The sequence below is a fragment of the Malurus melanocephalus genome, unplaced genomic scaffold (genome assembly GCF_030028575.1).
Source record: "Malurus melanocephalus ecotype Western Australia unplaced genomic scaffold, MMel_1.1 scaffold_306, whole genome shotgun sequence".
Classification (NCBI taxonomy): Eukaryota; Metazoa; Chordata; class Aves; order Passeriformes; family Maluridae; genus Malurus; species Malurus melanocephalus.
In genome coordinates, this window is record NW_026623538.1 from 106155 (window position 1) to 129535 (window position 23381).

Sequence of the window (23381 nt, forward strand, 5' to 3'; positions counted from 1 at the left end):
GCTAAATCATGTGACATTTTACATTCAGCAGTGCAAAAACCTAGAGATGCTCTCACATAATGTCTGCCAAAAGTGGCAGAAATGTCTTGATATTGATAGAAGCCAGATTTTGATTGAAGCGGAACTCTGTTTGTTTTTGAAGTGAGTTAATAAAACTAGATTTCACTATTAGCCTAGTGCTTCCATTTGGGGAATTAAAACACTTGTATCAAATTAAAGTTGCATATCCTTTATCACATGTACCCAGGTTACATTCATAAAACATCCATTTTTACTTACATACCCTAAATGAATCCATGACAATCCCCTGTAGATGATGACAAAATGTATATTTAGATTTGAAGATGTTCTTCTGAGCCACCTCGACTAATTATAGATGACAACCCATGGCTTACTCCTTTGTTTCTGAAACATCAAGAATGTGTCAAAAAGCTTTCTGAACTCTCTGGGGTCCCAGATGTTGTTATTGCAATAGGTGACTGGAATTAACAAAATAGGAAACGTCATTTGCTAAGAGCCTCTTGTGACTTAGGTAGGAAGGCAGCTGCACTGCAAATATGCATATGAGATATCTGCTGGAGTGGATGGAGTTAAATCAAAGGAAAGGAATCTCTAAAGGAGTTAAAGAGCTAAGCAGAAAGAGAAAACAGTGCCAGAGAGAAATCGTTCTCTCCTAAACATCTTCACAGGGGTATTAATAAAATGGCTGAGCCCATGCAGGCTGGAAGAAGGGATTCTTCTCAAGGACAGGCTTGGGGTTGGAAGTGACCTAAAATGTCAAAAACGTTACAAACAGACAGGATTATGTGAACACAGAAAAGCTGAGAGAAGGAATAAACAATTCAAGATGCTCCTTCCACCAAAGAGACAGCAAAGGCAGCAGATGCAAACTTAAGCTTAGGTAAGCTTTGTAGGAGCTGCATAAATATGCAGCCAATTTCCTTCTATCTGCCTCTTTAATGTCACAGTATTGAAGATAACTCATTTTAAGCTGAGTCAGGCCTGCCTAAGTTTGATCACAGCCTGGACATCCTGGTACTAGCTGACATAATCRCTGCTGTTTCCTGAATGTAACCTTCATTCTGGTCAGAGTCCAAAAGTTGTTGAATTGCTCAGCCTGGCTCCAGGACAAGCACCAGTCACTGGGTGTGAGCATGGCACCATCATGGAAAGGGACAATGTGGCAACTACGTAGGTTTATGGTACAAATTTATGTAAAATCTGAATTAATTTCAGCACTTTTCCAGGTTTGAAACACTCCCAAAGTACATGGTCCAGTCTATACAGAGAGGATGCCAGACCTCCTTTTCTCATTTAAAGGCAAACACATGCTTCTCATTTAAAACAGAACTGTTACACCATTTTGGCTATGTAAAAAAAAAAAAAAAAAAAAAAACAAAAAAAAAAAAAACCTCTGAATTTGGAATATGTTTTTTTTTGCCCACAAGTAAAGCTGCTTGCGCTGGTTGTTGTTTGCATATTGGCCATAAGGCTCACTTTGCCCTTGAGAAGGTCTCAGCATGTATTTAAAAGAAAAATCAGCATCCAATAGTACCAAGAACATTTACTGAATGTTCCGAACGCACTGATTGTATTTTACTACAAAGGAGAGCTTAATTGGTGTTATTAATAAAGAAGCATTTTGATAGTATCTCATCTGTAAACAACTGAAATKATATTGCTCCAACTGAAAGGCTTTGATCATTAACTAATTTTCTGAAATCAATAGAACAAGAAAAAAAACAACCCTTTTTTTCTCTGTAAATAGAACATCTCTGGTTTCTTTGAGACAACACTGACTTTTTGATTTTACATTGTAAGGAGCAATAATAATTRAGCACTGCTTACTAGAGTAAAATTATTGTAAAAAAGCTGTTTAATTCCCACAGATAAGAATTCTGAATATAAAACATATAAACATTATGTAAGCTGAAAATGTCCATATACATTATGTGTGAATACTTCTACATAGTCCTGCTTGCTGGCAACATTTCTAACAAAAACTGCACCAACATGTTAACAACAGAAATAAGTATAGGCACTTGTAGTTTCTAGGTATGCTTCTGATGAATCAGAGGTCAAAAGTAGTGATCAYCAACTGGAAATGATTCTCAGCCTCTGTTAGTCAAATCCTACCTCGTTTTCATGAAAAATGAAATGGACATCCAGACATTAATACTTTAATAACAGTAACAGTATTGGGCTGTGATCCAAATTCTGTTTGAATTAATAATAGATTTTCCATTAGATTCAGTGGTCTAAGGATCAGACCCTTAGAGTACTGCCTTGTTAAAACATGTCCTTGCTTTACTTTCAATCACATGGATGTTTATGTTCCAACAGAAATGGTATTAGAAGCTCCAACAGTAGCCAGAAGGCAGCCACAATTTAGAAAGAGAATCAATATCCATGTGCAGGTTTCAAGAGCTGTTTGCTTACACAGCTACATAGGTTAGGGTTTAAAGTGTGAGTTTTCAAAGTGAAAGTAAAATTATATCCTAAAGGCAGCTATGGAGATGTCAAAATGGCATCACTTAGGCTGATGTTTTTCTCTCTAATGCAGCAAAATTGAGTAGGATGTCTTTACCAAAAATAATTTTTCAACCATAGGGGTAAATTGGATGCTATGGGATGAGGGAAATGCCAATATCACTTTCCTCTAAGGAACAGACACAATCCCTGTGCCTGAATTCAGTCTGTGGTAAGAATGACCACTAGTCCCAGGGCAGTTCCGATCAGAAAAGAATTGAACAACTAAGTGAGCAATGCTTAACCCCTTATCCCAATTTAATTCTTTATTTTGGCAATAAAGCATGGCAGACAGTAGGGGAGAAGAGGTRCTTGAGAAAGTGATCTTTACTCTAAAACTGGAAGGAAAGTCATGAGTTTGGTGAAAGCCATGGGGAAGAACTTGATTCAGCACTCCCCAAACTTTGTGCAAAATTATCAACTCTGAACTCTTTCTCTAAAGAACAGCACTCATCTCTATCATCACACACTTCCTTGAAAATATACAAGTTAAACAATTTTGTGTACCTAGGATCATGCACCATCAGTACTTTTGGTTACTATAATTATATTCGTTAYCATTAGAATTACAGTAGTACTCATTTCATTCCTTCTATTTCTCTTCTACTTTTGTTATCTTTCTGTTGGGATTTCAAAATGTTCTTCCCTTTAACTCTTCATGTTTCAGTACAACAACAGATTCTTGGGAGGGAGCGAGGGAGGGAGGGAGGGAGGGAGGGAGAAGTTGGTCTGTGTTGTGCCTAAAGGGCAGTCATACTTTGTAGCATTCCATTGTCTTGGCCTACCTATCTTGTCTTTACCTTTTGATTTATTTCTTTTTAAATTTAGGCAAGAGTGTTAGGTGATGATGTTAGATGGAGAGACAGGTCTATAGGGAATCCTTCTCCTAGACTRTGAAGAATCTGAAGTTTTAGAGTAAGGCTTCAACATGATCTCCRGAACAAGTGTAAGCCACTCAAAGAGCATAAAGGACTGTCATGAAAAACTAATWTATTACCCTAGTGTATGTTCACTAATGGATGTGTAAAATACCACCTGCCATTACCTAAATGTAATATTCTGTCACCCTCTAGTGGTGGGTCTACATCACCATTCTTCAGCTTGTAGTGATGGAAGATGTTCTCACTTCCTTTCTAGTAAAAGACTTTTTAGCATTTAGAGTTACTGAGCCCCAGTATTTGGTGTGCTGTGTGTTTGGATTTGTAATTTTGGTCTCCACTGCATATATCTGAATCTTATCCTAGAACTTCATCCTATGAATTAGTTATGTAAATTGTCTGTGTTGATTTGGAGCAGATTAATAAGAGGTTGGGGGGGGGGGGGTTTAAATTATTTCTGTGCTCTTCTCCTTTGATGAGTCAAAAGAAAATTGGCTGAATTCCAATTCAATCCAAGGGAACATGACTGTGCACTTGAAGCCCATATTGGCAAATCAAATTCCTCCTTTCTTAGTTCCAGTTTTTGCCCATGATAAAAGTCCTTGACAGAAGTCTAAGACTGTCTGATGTTGCTCTGGACAATTGCAATGCCCCTTCAAGTGTGTGAATGCAATAACTGTGACCAAAACCAYAGTGTGACCTGTGCATCATATATGCTGCTTGGTTTATTTCACAGTAGAGTGACATCACAAAGATACAGTAAAGTGACATCATGTATTTTATTAGCTCCAGAAATACTTACAAAATCTGTGTTTCTGACCCAGCTGCAGAAAAAAAGCTGAAAGTGCAGTATGCTGGAGAATAGTGTTTAATGGGTTCATTTRCCAAGATTCCCAGTAACTGATAATRTTGATGCATTTTGCACTGATATTGGACAATTTGGTTTCAGATCATGTATGATTTAAAGCATCCTAAGTTAGAGGGAAATATTTGGTCTTACACTGAAGTGTTGTGCTTTTCACTGGATTGAGAGGTGTTGAAACATATAGAAATATGATTCATAGCTTGAGACAAGTGAAACTGTCCCTTTTGATCACTCTGCAGAGCTCTTCTCACAGGTATAACAAGTGTTATTCATTTCTGACCAGGGACTCTACAGTTCCTCTTAACATAACCCAGTATTTAAAGGATCACATGTTACTGTCTATAATTCCATAATTTTATGTGTATGGGCCATGCATCCACCACTTATGCATGAACTCAGAATTGCCCAATAATTTGAACTGGGAAGAGAAGGGGAAAATACTTCTCATGTTGTCACAAACATTGAGTGTTTCAAAAATATTATCCAAACAATAAAATGCAGATTTTGCAGCTACTTTCAGGCTTTTATGTCTGCATGTGAATCCTGCAAACATGCACATAATACTTAATGCACACGTGTACACCCACAGGCGAGCAGAGTCAGACAGATCCACGGAGACAGAGATTTGCATTTATTTTCTCCATATTCATTTAATTTTACTTCATTTACTGGRGAAAACAAGGGTCTTTTTTGCTAATGGAACTGCAGTTACACATGGGGAAAATGAAGTTATCATTCTCATCTTTATCATCGCATATAATAAAGCARTTTCAGTAGCGCGTGTGTCAGTGAACTGTTGGTGATGGTGCATCCTTCAGAAAGAATACAAATAGACTTCACTGACCCTGGAGTGCTGAGAGTAACATGAAACTTACTCTGACTTGTAAACTGARCAAATATGACACTGAGATCACAGAATAAGGGCATATATGCGTCTTTCAGCCTTGTTTTGATAAAGTGACTTCTTTCTCCAGAGAGACATTTCTGCCATTTTTTTCCAGCATGTTTCACCTTTCACTGACTATTAATCCCAGTATGACTTAATTTCAAATTATGATTCTCACCTATAAGCATATCTGAGTTAATTCTTTTTTTTTTTTCATTGCTTATTTGAGCACACGGGCACTTGCGTGGTTCAGGATATCTAAGAAAATTAATGTATGAAAAACARTGGAGCAAATTGAGTTTAATCAAATTTAGCAAGTTATAAATATTAGAACAAAGAGTATTATTAGAATTTGCATTCATTAATGGAGAGGTTTTATTGCTAGTGACTTTAAGAAATAAGGCCAGACAATAACAGTTCAGAAAACTGAGTTTATAATATTCTATGCAGTATTCTTCTAGCTTTAGACTAAAGATAACTTCCCTGTGTCTGGTGCAGGCTAACATTTATATAGCCATAAGTTTTAAACAGAATTTTCAGAGCCTTGGGAATAGGATTAATAAAGCATGTTTTGCTAAAAGAGAAATTATTCAGAGTATCCTTTTTTTTTTCTCTTAATGCATGTCCTATGTAATATGTTTGATGGTATGGATAGCATTCCAACACAAAATACTTCAAAATAAAGGTAGTGGCASAGCAGCCAGTGTATTTGTTCCATGCAGCAGAACAGCTGAGGATGGGGTTTAGCCTCTKCATCATGTTAACTAACTGGTAAATCACTATTAGCAATATCAATGTATATGGMAAAAATAATGAAAATCTAATCCAATGTTTGCAAATGGGAAAATAAGACATGCCAAAAATCACTACAGAGTTTTKCTGTAACCCACCCTCCTAATTCTCTTTTCAACTAGGCCATCAAATCTGAGGACAACAGCAGTGGCTGCTTATGAGAAAAACATGTCAGGCTTGGTTGCCTTGGTTGTGTAGGACATTAGGTCAGTTGCGCCAGTTCCTAATGCCAGGCTAGATCAGGAAACCAAGAACCGAATCTCTTTTTTTTTTTTTTTTTTTTTTTACAATGTTGAAAGCAAAAGTGGAAGATAAAAGGGATAATAAAGGGGAGTAATAACCAAATTCCATTTCAAGGAAAATTCAATGTCCTGGATAAATGTTTTCCTATGGTGTGGCTCTTAAACAGACTTTGGGGGTTAGAACAGCTGTGTGTGGTAGCTTCTAAGCATTGTCTGATTTTTGTTTCTCTGAACAGAGCTACAGCGAACCTGTTGATGTTAAAGCCTCCCCACAACCTCAGATGATGAATTCAAAGCAGTCAGTGTTYCATGGGCCTGCCCAGGCTCACTCTGCCCTGTACCTCAGTTCCCACTACCACCAACAACCAGGAATGAATCCTCACCTCACTGCCATGCATGCCAACATCCCCAGGAACATCGCGCCCAAGCCCAACAACCAAATGCCAGTGACTGTTTCCATAGCAAACATGGCAGTGTCCCCACCGCCACCTCTCCAGATCAGCCCCCCTCTGCACCAGCATCTCAACATCCCGCAGCACCAGCCRCTCTCCATGCAGCAATCCATCGGAAACCAGCTACCAATGCAGGTCCAGTCGGCTCTACACTCACCTACAATGCAGCAAGTAAGTTGGAGCGTTTCAGYTCTCTAGGGAATTATTTTATTTTCGGGGAGGGGTGTCATCCAGAAATTGACATAGTGAGAGAGATTTAGATTAGCACTAATTTTAGAGGTTCCAGAACCATGGAACTTAGTCTTTCAAGGCTTAGTCTTTCAAGGGCAAGGACAAATTAGTGAGTTGACCTAGATGATGGAAAACTGCAGTAGAAGTGTTTGTGCTAGCAACGATTGTCCATAGATCCATCTGCAAATCTGTGAGTACCCTGAAAAAGTGAAATGCCAAGTTTTCAGGAAAGACACTTCACAAACAAAAGGCAGGATTTTCTAGAAAAAGATGTGATTGTAGCTTATGCTGTTATCCTTGTGCTGACTGTGATGTGGAAATGTCAGAGGGAACATAAGGCAACCCAGGTTGTGTTGAACATCCTAGATTAAGTGAGCATGGGTTTGTTACATTATGCTTCATTTTGCTAGATAGATATACCTTCTTTTTACTGGAAATAAATGGGCTGTGTCCACCATCCCAATATGGGGCTTTTTTTTGGTTTTTTCCCCTACTCTGAATGTTTTAGATAGTTGATTCTCAATGTATTTTCTACGAGTTCTGAATTAATGCAGACCATCCATGGTATTGTGCCTTCCAGGCWTATGGAGGGCAATAAAGAGAACAGATAAACTGTTGATTTCATGAGACAAAATTTTCTTTTTATTTTATGAAATTTGACTATCAATAATAAGATCTTACTTTGCAGAGTGGCGTTAGAATGGAAGCTTTTTGAATGGAATTGCAAGAATCTACAAAATTTGTGTTCACAAAAGTTGTCAGTACTGGCTGATAATACATAGTCATGAACTTGCTCCATGTTTTAAATTTCTCTRTAAATTCACCTTTGCTAACAAGGCATTTGCATTTGCTTTTCAAGCCAGAAACATTTTATCTCAAAACTGGTCTTTAAAGTTGGGAATATTTGAACACAAACCATAGCTGCTCACTGGGAGAACAATTTAACATGGACRGAAATTTTCCAAAGCAGAAACAAAAACCCCMAAAWATTGAAAGCAATCTGGACTGATAAACTTAGTTGTTCAGAAGATAAATCGAGGTAGAAGATGATTTGGATAGTTTTAAGGACATTGATCTTAGTCTCAAAAGTGATTTGGAGTAATCAGGAAGGAAAATTTGTAAAGTGTTCACAACTTTTTCCCAGTTGGGTTGATTTTCATTATCAGAGAAAAAAGATGCAACAGACTTATGGCATATGTGGAGTCATGTATTCATGAAGGTTTTCTACAGCTAGTGTGAGTGTCCCAGGAGAGCTGTGCTCAAGTCTCATAGAAACTCMAGAGCTGACCCCAAGCCTGGGCAGCTGGAATTAACTCGGGGAAGTGCTCAGCAGATGAGCCAGGAAGGTTGGTCTGAAGATCCTAAGTCTGGTGGAATCCTGGTTGAATCTGAAGGCACGGAGCAGTGAGAGACAAAGAAATAYCCTGGTTCATTTACCATTTGTGAAAAACTACAATTGTGACAGCAACCTGTTGAGATTGTGTAGCTATATTTCAGTGAGTTTTTATTGCACAGTGATTCAGCCTTCCTTCAGTTCAGATTGTTTGCCAAGTTCAGTGTGACTCGTATACTTGTCCAATGCAGAACTCCTTATGTTTTCTCCARAATCATTAGGCATAATTTACTGAGTAGATTTGAAAATCTGTCTCTATTTAGTGAATTAATAGCACAGTCGGGGCTAGCAAAACATGTAATGCAGATGTTAGATACTTACATAATATACATAATACATCATTATTGTATGAATAAAYACTTAAGCATTACTCTACACTCTCTACAAAAGAAAAAACCATAATATAATAGGAATCTTCAAATGTTTTATTTTGCCAAGTTGCAAGCTTGTACCATAAGGTGTGTGCATCCACTGTTTGAGAGTGCTTTCAGTTGTCTCTGAGACATTTGGCATGCAGTTGACTTGTTTTTAGCTTAAGAGAAAATACAGGATAGTTGGTTGTAGAAAATAAATCTCTAGAAGCCAGAATGTAGGCCTGTATCATGATGAGTCTTTTTTTTTTACTAAGGACAATTACAGTTAAGTAAAAAATGCTGTACCTCTGTGTTCCTGTGAAACTCAAGAAATTTTAGGTTAAATGCTTTTTACCAACTCATCTTCCTTAGTCAGAAAGGYTGATGCTTTTAATGAAGATACCATGGTGAGATATTTCTGTTTCACKCAAGGTGACAGGTGCTTTTTACTTGTTGAAATGCTACACTGCCAATCTACATGTCTCTTGAAGTGCTGTGAAATATCTACAAGACAGTTTGTATTTCTTACACTCCTGCTTTTGTTTTAAAGTAATGCAACTTTTGAGCTCTGGAAAGTCTAAGTMGTTTCACTTTGCAATATTTGTTTGGTTGTTTTTTTTTTTTAGCGTACAACAGCTTATAGAGTTTGTGAATTGAATTTAAAAGTATTACATTTTAGGGCTACAGGAGTACTAACAACACCATGATTTGCCATGACAGAACAGAACAGTGGTATCCTGTTCWGTTTCTTCCTTCTAGTCAAGAAGTGATAGAAAACACTGTSCCCAGGATTTCATACTGTGTTAGGRCACAGAAGASAGGTTGGCAACCAGGAGGCAAAAAGTCAAGAGACTACAACCTGAAAGGAAAGGCGTCTTTCTGACTCAATTTTTAAAGGACTCTRCTCTGCCTTCCACTTGAAGTAGAACAAACACTGCTGATCACAGAGGTTATTAAGGAGGAAAAGATGGAATGGGAGATAAATGGAGTTTTCCCAGCAGCTCAGAGTCAACAGCAGTAAGGAGAAAGAGGATGCACCATRCTGTGTGTCTGGCCTGTGGCGAGGAGGGAAGGGCAGCTCTGGTTGTGAGGTGCAGTCCCAAACAACACCGTGGAGAACACTCTGCTACAYAAAAAGACAGCCAGTAAAAATGGGAGAATATGTATTCTGATAAAGCAGAAGCAATAGCTGCCTTTAAGTCAACTTGTTTTCACTTCCTCTTCCCTCAAGCTGTTTTATTTCCTCCATGCTTAGGTATGGCCACTKTAAGCCTTTCCAAAGACTCCAGGTAAGCAGCAAGAACAGAAACTGGTTAGCATACCATCCCTGGAGAGTGACTTGCAACAGGAGTTATTTTCCTCTTTGGAAACCTCACACTGCTCATACTAAAGGGGCTGACACACTATAAAAAATAAAGAGGCAAATTTTGTCATGTTACACTGGAGCATGAAGCTTGATAGGCAAGAGAAGAGTAAGTCTGCCAGCAGCTTCCTAGCAGTCCTCTACTGCAGGTGTTGGTGTGCTCATCTGGCTGGGCACCTTCACTGCAGACTGTGCTGGAGGCATCTTAGGAGTATAAATCATCAGAAATCTCTTTTSTTTTTGTTTTTGTTTTCCTTTTTTTCCCCCAACATCCCTCTTAAATAGTTCATGGCTCCCCAGTGTGACACTCAACAGTAGCAGGCTCTGCGAATCCCTGCTCTCAACAGATCCCCTGCTTTAACTCTGGCTCTGTGACATTTGGTCAGTCGTTTTCTCCAGGAAWAGGAGGATAGTTTCATATCAAAGACCATCTTGTAGGATGTCTAAAAGACTGCCATCTCCAAGAAAAAAACACACAGAGATCCAGATTTCAGCCCTGGCAGGCAGGAACATGRTTCTCCAAAAAACCACTGTGCATGACATTTACAAACACTTTGGTGCAAACTTTGAGGAGGGGCTGATAAGAAATGCTGACGTGGGGAGAGAGTTGTGCTCCCACTGCTTCCAGGACAATGAGCTGATCTTCATCAGCTCTGCAGGGAACAGCATGTCCTTCTCCACATCCAGCACTCCTTCCCTGCACGTGTGCAGCTGCCAAATCAAGAGTGACTGCCAGCTGGAGAAGGGCAGTCTCCTTTGGGAATCCACAAAAACTACAGAACACCAAGAAAACCAGAAGTGTTGGTAGCCAAAAATCCTCAGTGACTGCACAATTTCTGTTATTTTTAAAATCAATTAACTGTGGACTRTGCAGCTGATGCAATGCATCCAAATTTTTCTGAAATTAAATGCAAAATTTTGGTATTAGCATTTTGGTCATATGCCTAGCATTAGTAAATCATTTTTAATTTCTTTTAAACAATCTTGTCTATTTTCATTTATCTAAATTTTAACTTCTGGGTAATACATTATTTTGTCTCTTTCTCTTCTGTTACAACAGTTAATGAATAAATTTTAAAAGGTCCTTTGAGACCTGGTCTCAAAGAGAGACCTGGACTACTGGTSCTTTGAGATGCTTGTTTACAGTGATAATCTTTTAAAATGTAAGAAAAAAAATGACCATTAGTTCTATTCTCATACTTAGATTTAAATTATAACCTGATTTTTATTATCTTTAGCTTCTAATTCTGAAATTTACTATATTTTTCTTAAATATCATTAACAGAAGCATCGTTAAATTTCACTTTTCAAAGTCAAAATCCGCTGTTCYGTAGCTTTTCTTTCATCTACTTTTGACACATGGGAAGATTCAYAGTAGATTAGAAGAGTGATTTTTCTTTCATTAAATGCTCATATGCTCATGTGAGCATCTTATCACTGTATAATTTTTTAACTGATACAGAGCTGTTTCTCTCCAATTGTTTCTTAGGTTTGATGGGATGTTTAATTTTTACTCAGTTGGCCTTAGATGATCTGATTCTCAACCCTTGTCATTCAAATCAGCACAATTTCTCCAAAGTTCGGGCTAAAGCAGCAGCTGAAACTGCAGCCTTTTTCTCTTTCAAGGCCATTCTTCCCTTTCTCTTCTCTCACAGACATTTGTGCCTCTTTCTGAGCATACCCCACTATCCAGGCTGCTTATTGGGCTCTTTGGTGTGAAAAGTGAGGAGACCAAGGATTCCCTCCCTACTAAATACACCCAGACTTTGTTAAGGAACCCTTTTAAGTATCAGGAAGCATCACCTTCCCTGCTCAAAATCCTTCACCCAAGCATTGCATAGGATGGTCAGTCCCATGACCAATTCTGCCCCATTTCAATTCACAGGTAGAGGAAACAAAACTAGATTCTTAATGTCTGCAATGTAACCAGGCTGCAAGTGCACATGCATGACAAAGCACCAGAAGATTAATGTATGTCTGTATGTCACTTTTTTTTTTTTTTTAATAACTCATTTGTGTCTACTTTTAGGTATTTCTTTTCCTTTAGAAAATAAACATATACAGCAAAATGATTGCATAGCCTGCCAAAAATAATAACCTCATTTTTTCTGGTATGTTTTTTATATACAGCAAACTTAGGGACCTGCTGTATTTGTCCAGATTTCTTCTTCTTTTTTGTTAAGCTTTGTCTCCGAATGAGGTCAAGAGAAAAAAAAAAATCATTAATATCTGTCAACTTCCYTTATAACCTTAAGGAAAAATCTTTGTATGATATCACACAGACAGATTTTCAATTTCCTTGTGTAATAAACAGATGCTTTAGGATTTGGATGTAATTTAAAGGTTTAAAATATCACATTGAGATTGATGAATAAATCAGTTGTGAAGACAAAAACATTGATGCCTGTTGAAAATACCTCTCCAGACAGGCAGGAAATGAAATTAGTTCCTAGTAAAGTGTGGAGATGAGGATCACTCTTTAGTTCTGCTGCAGGCTTTTTAGGACTTGCTACAGTGGCACAACGAAACTGCTAGGGCTACAGAAATCTAATTAAAGAGCAAATGTCCCTCCTGACATCGAATTAATCTTTATCAAGTTCCCTATTTTTATTTCAATCTGGTACAAGAAAATGAAATTTAAAATTCTAGRCATGTTGCAAAACAGTTGGTGATTTTCTCTTGAGCATTACAGTGCAAAAACATTCAGCATTGTTTAATTAGACCTCGAAGCACTCATTTTCTGAGCACTTTTTATTTCATCATTGTTTGTTAAGGGCTTACATAAATAATACCCAAATATTTACCACAAGCCTGGTACAAGGCTGTTACCCTCTGTTGTACAGATCTATATTTCCAGAGCTTTTTCTGTTGATGAAAAATCTGAAGCAATTATTGTTTGCATTTTAAATAATACTATACTGTATCAGTCCTTCATATTGAGTTGAGGTTCCTTAAATTACTTTGGTGTAACAAGCAYGTTTTCCAACACCCACAGTGAAGGTATTCTGGTAGACCTCAACCCTCTAGAGGGACCACTGAGACCCTTCTGGGACTGGATCCTGGCTCAGATACCCCTCCACCATGCTGGCATTTATCACCTCAGTCTGTCCTGAGAAACAAGACCCAATCCAGGCAGCCATAAACTAAATAGACTTGCCAGGTACAAGATGAAAATATTATTACCCCTTATTTTGCAGATAGAAGAATTAAGTTTGGCTCTGCAGTCCTAACCTTAACATGAGAGTTACCAGTTCGGTCCCAACACATGAGCACACGTGCTTTGCTGGAAGAGAGACAAAGCAGTTTGGCTGTGGTCACATAGAAAACCTGAAAAATATGAGAATGCATCCCCACCCAGTTCTGAGTTGGCATTTAAAACACAAGACTGTTCTCTGACATCTAAGATATTTATTTGTCCTAATTCCAGAAGAAATGGRATGGATATTGTGCTGGTAGTCTCTTCCTCTGGTTTGAAGGAACTGTCTCCTTGCTGTGCGAGTGTTGTTGAGAAAAATTGTGGATTCTCCCTCACCCTGGAAGGGTTCAAGGCCAGGTGGGACAGATCTCTGAGCAACCTGRTCTAGTGGAAGGTGTCCCTGCCCTGAGCAGGGGTGTTGGAATCAGATGGTCTTTAAGGTCACTTCCAGCCCAAACCRTTCTATGATTTCATGAGTACTTAGGTATCCGTGCCTGCTCACTTGCATGCTTTGCTCCTGGCTACTGTCCCGACGGAGTGTTTTCCTTGTGTGATAGATCAGGGGATTTGCTACCAAAGGTAAATTTGAGTGCCTGAGGATAGGGYATATTTCTGTAGTTGGTTTCCTCTTTTACCTAAATTAGAAAGGCCTTATGGTTGGTGTTTGGTATAAAAATGATGACAGTGCTATACAACCCCAAATTTTCTCTCTTCTAATTACACAAAACTCTGATTAAAGTCATTGGCAAATCTGCTCAATTACTGTTTCCTTTGGGTCTGTTGCAGGCATGGGGGTTGTCTCTACAGCTTGCTGCATAGGTTTAGAGCCTTGCGAAAAGGCAGTGTACAAAGCATGGGGGTTACAGTCCCCATGGGTGTAACACCCACCATGGGAAGGCTTTATTTAATCTCATTAGCAGGGCAGTATATAAATAACATGGCAACTAGATGCAGAATTCAGCTGTGAACTTGYTCACTACTTACAGTCTGTGTCTTGGAGTCAACAGGCACAATGTGGGGTTTCAAAGGGTGTTTAAGGTACTGAAGTGTTACTCAAGATATTTCCCATATGGAGAAGTTTAAGGAAGAAACTTGCAGTCATTTATGGTCTAGACCAAAATCCATGATCAGGATGAGTGCAGTGAGGTGGCAGGGAGCAGGAAAGGCAGAGCAAAACACCTGCAGGACCTCAGGGAACAGCCGAGGAAGAGGGATGAGAAGAAGGCAGTGGCATTCCATTTGAAGGAAGATAATTCCTGTGGATGGAGCCTGGGCCAAGGGAAAGCTGAGAATATTCATGTATCTTGACAAAAGGTAGCGTGGCTGCCTTCTTAAACCTGCAGAACAAAACACCTCCACAAAATCCCTGTGCTAACGAAGGCTGTGTAAGACAAGCAATCACACACTAACACGAAATGAAACTAAAAGCTGTGAGCACTAATTCTGTCTATCCTCCATGTGGGCTTTGGCTGGAAGGGGTGAGTGTCCAAACTAGGCATCTTGGTGCAAGTTCAGTTTCTGGTTTAGCAGCTACACATCCAGTTAATTTGAGAATTTTATGCCCTTGCCCGAGGAAGGAGTTTGGTGCTGTTTTTTTTCAGCAGATATCAATTGCTTTCATACAACATTCCCATGATTTTACCCAGTGCAGCTCTTCCAACTCTACAGAAACACGATATGCAGGGTGAACTAGATACAAAAGCCTTGAAATTTCAATTGTTCTCCTGGGTTTGAAACACAATATTTAAACATCGGAATATATCAAAAGAGCTAAAAATTATTATGACTTTTCATATGACAGATATTCCAGGGAGCAGGTTAGATGTCTCTTTGTAACTTCCACTTTTTTTATCGTCTCCTTGGTTTCAAAAGCAAGTTATTCTGTGCTACTTTCACTACATTAGTCCAACAACTGTTAAAAAGCTTTAGTTGAATTTCCGTTTAGTTGAGAGAGAAGTGCAAATAAAAGAAGCAGCAGATGGTCCCTTTGTGACTGAATGAAGAAAAAGGGTTTTGAGAACAATGCGTGAATAGGTGTAGTCTAATAAAACAGTCAGCCACCTGCTGCCTACATCCTTCAAAAAGATTCTGTTGCATATTCTGGGAATTAGTGACTAGTGTGTATGCTTACGTTTAATCTAAATGGAAGCTCTAAGGAGCAAACAGACCTTTTTGTCCCAGTGCTGATTGAGTTGTTCTCTTGGTTTTGAATTGTTTCTGCTCTGYCTCTTTTAGTTCCATCCTGTGACTGTGGAACAGCTAACAGCACTTTGGCAGTGTTTCATTTCTCAAACAGAAGAAAGRTTTTAAAACTTAGAAAGCACCTACKCMTTTTTGCCTRTTTTAGGTTTTATAACCAAAATTCCACCTGGAAAAGAAGAATTCTTTGCTGTTTCACAATATACAGTGCATTTTTACTTTTTTTAATGTGCCCAACCTGTTAGTTTGTTTCCATACTTTGTAATGTACTTGTTTTCTCCTCTAGGGATTTACTCTTCAGCCTGATTATCAGAATATCATCAATCCAACATCAACAGCTGCACAAGTTGTTACCCAAGCAATGGAGTATGTTCGTTCAGGGTGCAGAAATCCTCCAGCACAGACTGTGGACTGGAATAATGACTACTGCAGTAATGGGTAAGCAGCCAGTGAATGCCACCTTGTGTTGAGCCACATTCATGACACAAAGTGTGTGACCAGGAATTTGGAAACAGCACTGTTGCCCATTTTCCTACGGTGTTTCAGAAGTGTATCTGTGATGGCACTTAGTCTGCTGTGGGAGAACAAGTTTTCAATACATACATTTATTAGACATTGCTGTCACCTTATCACAGCACAGACACTTTCTAGTTCTCAGAGAACTTGCATTCCRTAGAAGATAAAACTGGAATCTTAGGGAGAAGGAGCAAGAAAGAAGTTTTAGGATTATTGCCTTCTCAATGAGAGGCAAATGATGTGAACTATTTTCTAGTCTGGGTCATGAAAATAACCAGTCTGGGTCATGAAAAACAACATCAGTGAGAGACAAGCCATAGCCATCTGTGGATTTGATTCCTGGTCACTTCTGGAAAAAAAAGCAATGTGTCATGTTCCCAGAAGTGCTCTTCAKGTGCACGCTGGGCATAGCTTCCCATCACCAGCAGCTTTCTCTGAGCAGATACGCTGTAGATACGGCTGCTCTGTGTGGATAAACCTTGTGAATCCGTGTGGGTGAACTTACCTTAGCTAAGCTTCTGCTGTCCCTTGCAGGTGCCTATGTGAACCTGTCAACCCAGCACGTTTTGGCTCTGTCTGAACTAGTAAATAAAATACACCAAAGATATCAGTGGCTAATACCCATGTTCATGTAGACAAGCTCTCCTGCTCTCTGAGGAAAGTGGCCACTTCCTTTAGGGCGCTTATGGAGCATCATTCCAAGACCCATGCTAAATCCACAGCTCTACCCAAGCAGTTTTTGATAGTCAGTGCTGCCWGCCCACTAAAGCAGGTTATCCTGARCCAGCAYTTAAAAACCTGTCCCARTCTGGTGCAGTTTAGAGCCAGATGTGGTCTCCAGGTTGCTACATATCGCTATAATTTTTCATATTATTACCATGGTAATGCAGCTGTACTTCAGTGACATGCTTGGAATTAATGACATGCATTGGGGTTGTGGGGCTTTTTTATTTTTATTTTTTTAAGAATAGAACTAAATTTTTTTCAAATATAAGAAAAAAAAATCCCATTTGTTCTTTTTCTCTCTGAACAGGGGCATGCAGAGGGACAAAGCACTCTACCTTACCTGAGAATCTGAAACACCTCTCCTTTCCACTGAGGAATGCAGGGAAGTCTTTTCATCATGGATTGCTTTATGCAGTCAAGGCAGTTCTGCATTTTATTAGAAAATACAAGTTGCTAAGCACTTAGGACTATTTGAGCTTGTGGGTCACCCACTCTGGAAAAAATAGTCTTGCTTCTTTCCTTTTCTTTTTTTTCYCCCATTTTTTTCTTTCTTTCTCCTTTCCACCCCTTCCCTGAAATCCTTTAACGGACATTACTTTTCTTCTTCCCTGAAGGAAACTTGGACCATTCAGATTTTATGTTGGTTTTTGCTGTGAAGTGCTGCGATAGTAACTGCCTTAGCAACTGTAGATGTCTCGGATAAAAGTCCTGGATTTTCCATTGGTTTTTCATAATGGGTGTTTATATGAAACTACTAAAGACTTTTTAAATGGCTTGATGTAGCAGTCATAGCAAGTTTGTAAATAGCATCTATGTTACACTCTCCTAGAGTATAAAATGTGAATGTTTTTGTAGCTAATTGTAATTGAAACTGGCTCATTCCAGTTTATTGATTTCACAATAAGGGTAAAATTGGCAAACATTCATATTTTTACTTCATTTTTAAACAACTGACTGATAGTCTATATTTTCGAAGTATTTGGAGAAAAGAAAGTAAAATAGTCCCAAATTATATTAATTAAAAATATTGGCTTTGTCTCATGAAATAAACACAAAAAAAAAGTAGGAGAAAAAACTAATGTTGATAAAGAGCAAACACATTTATTTTGTACTGCCTAAAAAATGCTTCTTTTTTTTAAAGAAAATCACTTTATGTGTACTGGTTAGTAAATGTCATTTAAGTCCTTTTATGTATAAAACTGCCAAATGCTTACCTGATATTTTATTAGATGCAGAAACAGATTGGAGACAGCTAAATTATAACCTCTACATATGGCTATGTATTATTGTTTCTTCATACTGTGTCTGTATTTAATCTTTTTTATGGAACCTGTTGCGCCTATTTATGAAATAATAAATATAGGTGTTTGTAAGTAAATTTGTTAGCATTTTAAAGAGGTTTCTTTGACGCTTTAACTTTTGCTGGCACAAATTGTTCACAACTGATGTGAATACTTTATTTAGTTTTTACAGTGACATATATAACAACAAACCTGCTTTATTGGCAGAAAATGAAGGTAACCAAGAACTATTTCTCTATTTCTTTGGTTGTTAAGGAAAAGAAGAAAAGGTATTTTAAGTAATTCCCTTTTTAAAACATTGTAGCAGGAAGTTACCCAAAACTAAGACTTGAACCAACAAAACTGAGACAAACTGCATAACGCTGCTTCTTGAAACTTGTTTTGTTAATTTGTCAAGTGGAATAAACATATTACCAAAAGAAATATTACCAAATATGCTTCAGCCATTTTATTATATATGCAAAAGTTCCTACAGAATTTTAGGGAATATATCAGAAATAAATCTTAAAATGAAAGGTAAGTTCAACAGCCACAGGGAAAGGRATAAAAATATCCAAAAGGTATTTTGTCAATGTTTGGGATCAAAGATAGCTCTGAAAATAWATTTCTGGATGATTTTGTCCCAGATGGTTGTCCCATTAATGGACAGTACCACTGATTTGTATTTTCTGTGTGAAATAAAGGAAGCAATTCGGATAGAATACACRTTAGGCAATGCCATTGATTTTTCTTTATAAAACAAAACAGAAACAAAGGCATGCTTGCTTCTGAGCGATTTCAGGCAATGTACAATCGGAATCACTTGGCATGTAATAACTAATAAATAATGCAGATCAGATGTGATTACTCAAATGACTGTAGCTGAGAGCTCTAATTTTCCTGTCTTGAAACTGTATGAGAACTCGTGATTAAATTCACAGTTTATTGTTTGTCTGTTTAGTACTTTAGAAATATACCAGCACTACTAATTACCCAATGTCTTCTATTTATTATATTATAGTAAACTACATTTTCCACTCACATTAATTCTAAAGCAAAAAGATAATTACTGAGAATGAGAAAAATCAACTTTGATTTTGACAGGCAGTTTTCCTTTTTCTTTTATGGAAAAGAACTGTGTTATCTTCATTTCTTTTAGAGCAGGTGTGCAGTCACATAAAGTTGTTAATTTCGGTATCCAAGCAGAGTTCGAAATACAAGAAAACTTTAATGTAAATAAAAAAATACATCATGAATAAAATACTTATTCTGTATGAACCTCTGGCTAGTTGGTGTCTGTCAGTCTGTCAGCACGGGGACCTGTGGTGYGTTTGCTGTGCAGCACTTTACCCATCCAGTGCTCTGAGCGTGGTTCTGTGTCCGGGCTTTGCTCGGGTGGAACAATTGTGCTGGAAGAGCAGCAATTTTGGCCACGGGTACACCAAAACCATTTTGTTCCAAAAGAAAGATCCACCTTCAATGCATAAATGCCAGCTCTTCACGTCTGACCTTGGGAAAAAGAAATGGCTGCCAGCCATGGGCAATCTGCTGTTTGTTTTTGGTTGTGTGTTGACAGATAGAAATTGCCATTTGATGGTTGAGAAGCTCTTGTTAGCAGGTGAAGCTCCACTGGAGTTGGCGAAGATGTGCCCCATCCTTCCCTGCAGCACTGTGCTGTAGGTGCCACACTAACACAGAGACCCCAGTCACTGGTTGTAAGTCACCATCTGTCCTAACCAYGAAAATGAGAAAGCACACAGGAGCTAAAACACCTGCACATGGGAGCAACACAGTAACAGCAAGCAAATATGACAAAAAYGTCTCTTAGAGTGATAGAAACCAAAGGTAATCATGTCTCCCATTCATTTAAATTAATATATTTTTTAATTGTTTTTAAAAGGTGGTGGGCAAAATGCAAAGTTGGCAACATATTCACTCTGCAGGTTGTAAATCCCATCTTGCTTGCACCAAGGTAAGCAGAGGCTTTGAAAAGGAAAGGCTCTTTGATGTTGCTGCTGCTTTCAGTGTGCCATGTTCTGGTGACAGGATATACTCTGGTCTCTCTATCCCCAAACTCACATGTGTTCAAGCAGAAATCTCATCTAGCTGCTGTCTCTGACTAAAGAACCTTAATTCTAGCTCAAATGGACCTGCCATAGGTTTTTTCTGTCACATTTATCCACAGGCAGTAAGTAAGTAATGTATTCATAAGGGCCCCAGCCATTAACAGGGAAATGTAATATATTCATGCCCACTTCTCTCTCTCTCACCAAATACCAGCTCCTGATTCCAGTGGCGTCTCTGCCAAATATTCCCTGTGGGTCTCGTCTGTAAACAGGAAACCCAACAATAAAAGAGCTCATTACTGGAAGGTAAAACACACTCTCACCACCTTCCTCAGCCTTTTGAGACTTCATCCCACCCTGAACTACCATCTCCAAGTCTGTGTCTGCCTGTTTCTTACCCAATCCTGTAAACATGGCGGATCCACAGAGATAWCTTTCTGTGCTCTGGGAAAATGGAATAGGTAAAAATCTTTATTTTGCACACTCTGTGAGAAGTAGCTAAAGAGCTGTTATGTTGCCCACACAGGAGTTACTCCCCTGGACTCCTGTTGATAGGTAGGTATAGACACAGATATARGCACAGATAGAGGATATAGACAAAAAGACTAGATAGATAGGCAGGCAGGCAGACAGATAAACAACCATTACCCTGTTAATTATTTTTTCTGGTGTTTTCAAGTTCTTTTGCACTGAAATAAAATATTATTTGGTGAGTAGAGCATGCTGGCAGTGCTGCAGGAGGTSCTGAGCACCGTGGAGAACAGGAGGTGCTTTGTGTCAGGTCCCACAGAATTGGGAATTTGCTTTCCTTTGCAAAGTCATGTATTTTATTATTACCCAGCAGCACTTTAAATCACATCTCAAATGTAGCTCTTCATCAACAAGAGGACAAGTGAGAACAATGACTTGTAACATTTCAGAGTCTGTCACAGTTACTGCCTAATTAGAGAAACCCACTAGCAAATGTGCATCTGCATGGATCCTGTGACTGTCATCATTTCACATTCTATTAAGGACTTGCTGTGATAGACACTTTACAAAGAAATTTTGCTCAGGCTAATACCAAGCTGACAATCATGTAATCGGCCAGAAAATAAAATAAGAGAGGGGGAAGAAGAAAATGAGAGAGAGARGAGGAAGAAAAGAAAAGGAAACCTACCTATTTGTAAAACAAGCTATGTGCAAAAATCCACAGTATACTGCAGAGAAGATCCTTACCCTCTGACAATTGTGTGTTTACAACGAGTCTGAGTATAATTGCTCTGATGGGCTGTCAAGGAAAAGATTAATTTGGCAAAGATTAGTATTGACTTGCTGTTTATTAAGGCTTTTAAACAGCTGTATCTGGCAACATTCCTATAAGTGCTTGTCATGTCTGAAAATCAGGCTCACACCCGGGTGCTTGCCAGCTGTTGCTAAACAATCTTACCACTTAGAGTATCTTTCTCCAGGCCAAACAGCGAGAGCAAAGTATTGCCAAATCAGTCTCTTTCATCCTGTCACTTTTCAGGGCATCTGAGAGCTCCGCTATCAGTTGATGGCTCAATGGCTGAGCTGATAGCAGCTGCCAGGAGAAGCAGGGTAGTTAGAGAGGTGTTACACCATGTCTGGGGAGAGGTGCTGCTCTCAGTCACCTCACCAGTATGGAAAAGCACAGCTTGAAACTGGTGTTGTGCAGAGGGGCTTTAAACCCCTTAACATGTGGGATCCACGCTGGGTAGGAGGCACAACTCCAGAGCAAGTAGTTCATCCCCTCAGGCTCTGGTGGATAAAGCCAACAGGCTGGGAAGGTACAGTAGACACCATTAATTTTTATAAAATGAACCAACATTTCCTTCCATGGATTTTTTACCCAGACTGCTGATAAACAAAAGTCATAAAAGCCATGCACACAAAATACTCTGGGTCAGTGGAAACCTGTAAAAGGAAAGATGTCAGCTGTTATTTTTGTTACATTACTTAAAACATTTCAGCTGGCATTGTAGGCTTTAGTAGCAAGCTCAGAAACAAATAATACCAGTGGAAAGAASGATAAACGGCTGCAGCTAAATGCCAATACAAATAGCCATGTGTTACAATTAAAGTTGATTTGGCCTTTCAAATAGAAGTCTGATTTTCTGGGATTAATCTCGACCTTTTCAAGTTGCATCAGGCTGAAATAAGTTGTCAGAACAGATGTGAATTTTGTTTGCAGAGAACMATTGTAATCCAGTAACCCTTAGAACATCAGTGTCCTCCAGACTGCCGGCYGGCTGAGCAGTGAGGATGCGGACRGCAGACAYGGAGCGCACACAGCAGGCAGAACCAGAGAACGCAGAGCMATGTCCAGAGGCTGGATGTTTGGGTCAAAAAATCTCAAACTCAAACCAAAATACTTTTCCTTTTAACTCTGAATTTACCAAACAGCAGGGTGCATACACAACCGCCTGGAGAAAAAAAAAATAAAGTTAGATCAAGGATGGATGTCTTCGTTATCTTTATAGAATATGTTCTTTAGCTAAATCAAACACACAAGTCGGTGATCTTCCATGCAGCACTGTTTCACAGAAGGCTGGGCACACATTTTGTAATGCAGAAGTTCCTGAAGATTCCAAGAATCACACATTTCAGATGCTGCTCTAAACTTCTTTCTAAGAAGTTCTGCCTTACAATCTGCCTGGCTCCAGTACTTTCAAAAAAATAAAATAGAAAGGAATACGAAGAAAACCTCTAGTGAGCATTCAGGTTCCTYATACTTTGATACATAGAGTTGAAAACTTCCCAGCTCTATGCACAGCATATATGCTGACCTTGGTGCTCCCACAGTGCCAAGTTTCAGTGGAAAGTAAAAAAAGTCCCAAACCTTTMCAACATGGGCTGGGGGTGGGAGCACATGGGGTGCTAGCACAATACCTRTAGCAGGATAAGACGTCTGCAGACACAAAATCTGCAGGCTGCTCTTGTAATTTCAACTTTCTTCACAAACACCTGGATCCATGTTTGTGCCATCAGTACAGTCATATTGTTACATACTGAAGATGCAAGAAAGATTTTTCCTGCTGTCTATGCAGCACAGCTAAGATAGCAACATGAAGATCCAAAGTTCATTCAAAAACATGTCACCACTTRAATAAATAAGGCTGATGCCCTAATTAGCAGAGGAAGCCTTCATGTTTTTCTYAGAGTTCAAAATAATGAGCTGAGCCTCTCCACTCCTCTGGCATACAAGCATGTGCTACATGATTTTGTTAAAGAGGTGAATATGAAAGGAGGTAAGTGATGTGCCCAGGGACACAGAGTAATTCAGAGGAAAGGTGGCTGAGATCTGAGAGTTTTGAAAAGCAGTCTTCTGCTTTAGTCATAACTAAAGCTCAAAATCTGTGAAGTGGTGCTCAGATCCACAAGGGCAGCTTTAACTTAGGTGAGATTCTACAA

At 38.8% G+C, this 23381-nt stretch overlaps 1 protein-coding gene across 1 annotated transcript in view; it reads left to right on the forward strand.

The window, feature by feature from the left end:
• Positions 1–19141, forward strand: part of TOX (thymocyte selection associated high mobility group box) — a gene marked incomplete at its 5' end in the record, with an annotated part of 102217 nt that extends 83076 nt beyond the window's left edge. Inside the window, 3 exons of the mRNA XM_057377214.1 lie at positions 6429–6815; positions 15666–15817; positions 16929–19141. Coding sequence (XP_057233197.1) covers positions 6429–6815; positions 15666–15817; positions 16929–16965 — 576 coding nt within the window. The remainder of the gene's footprint in view (positions 1–6428; positions 6816–15665; positions 15818–16928) is intronic.
• Between the last annotated feature and the right edge of the window lie 4240 nt (positions 19142–23381).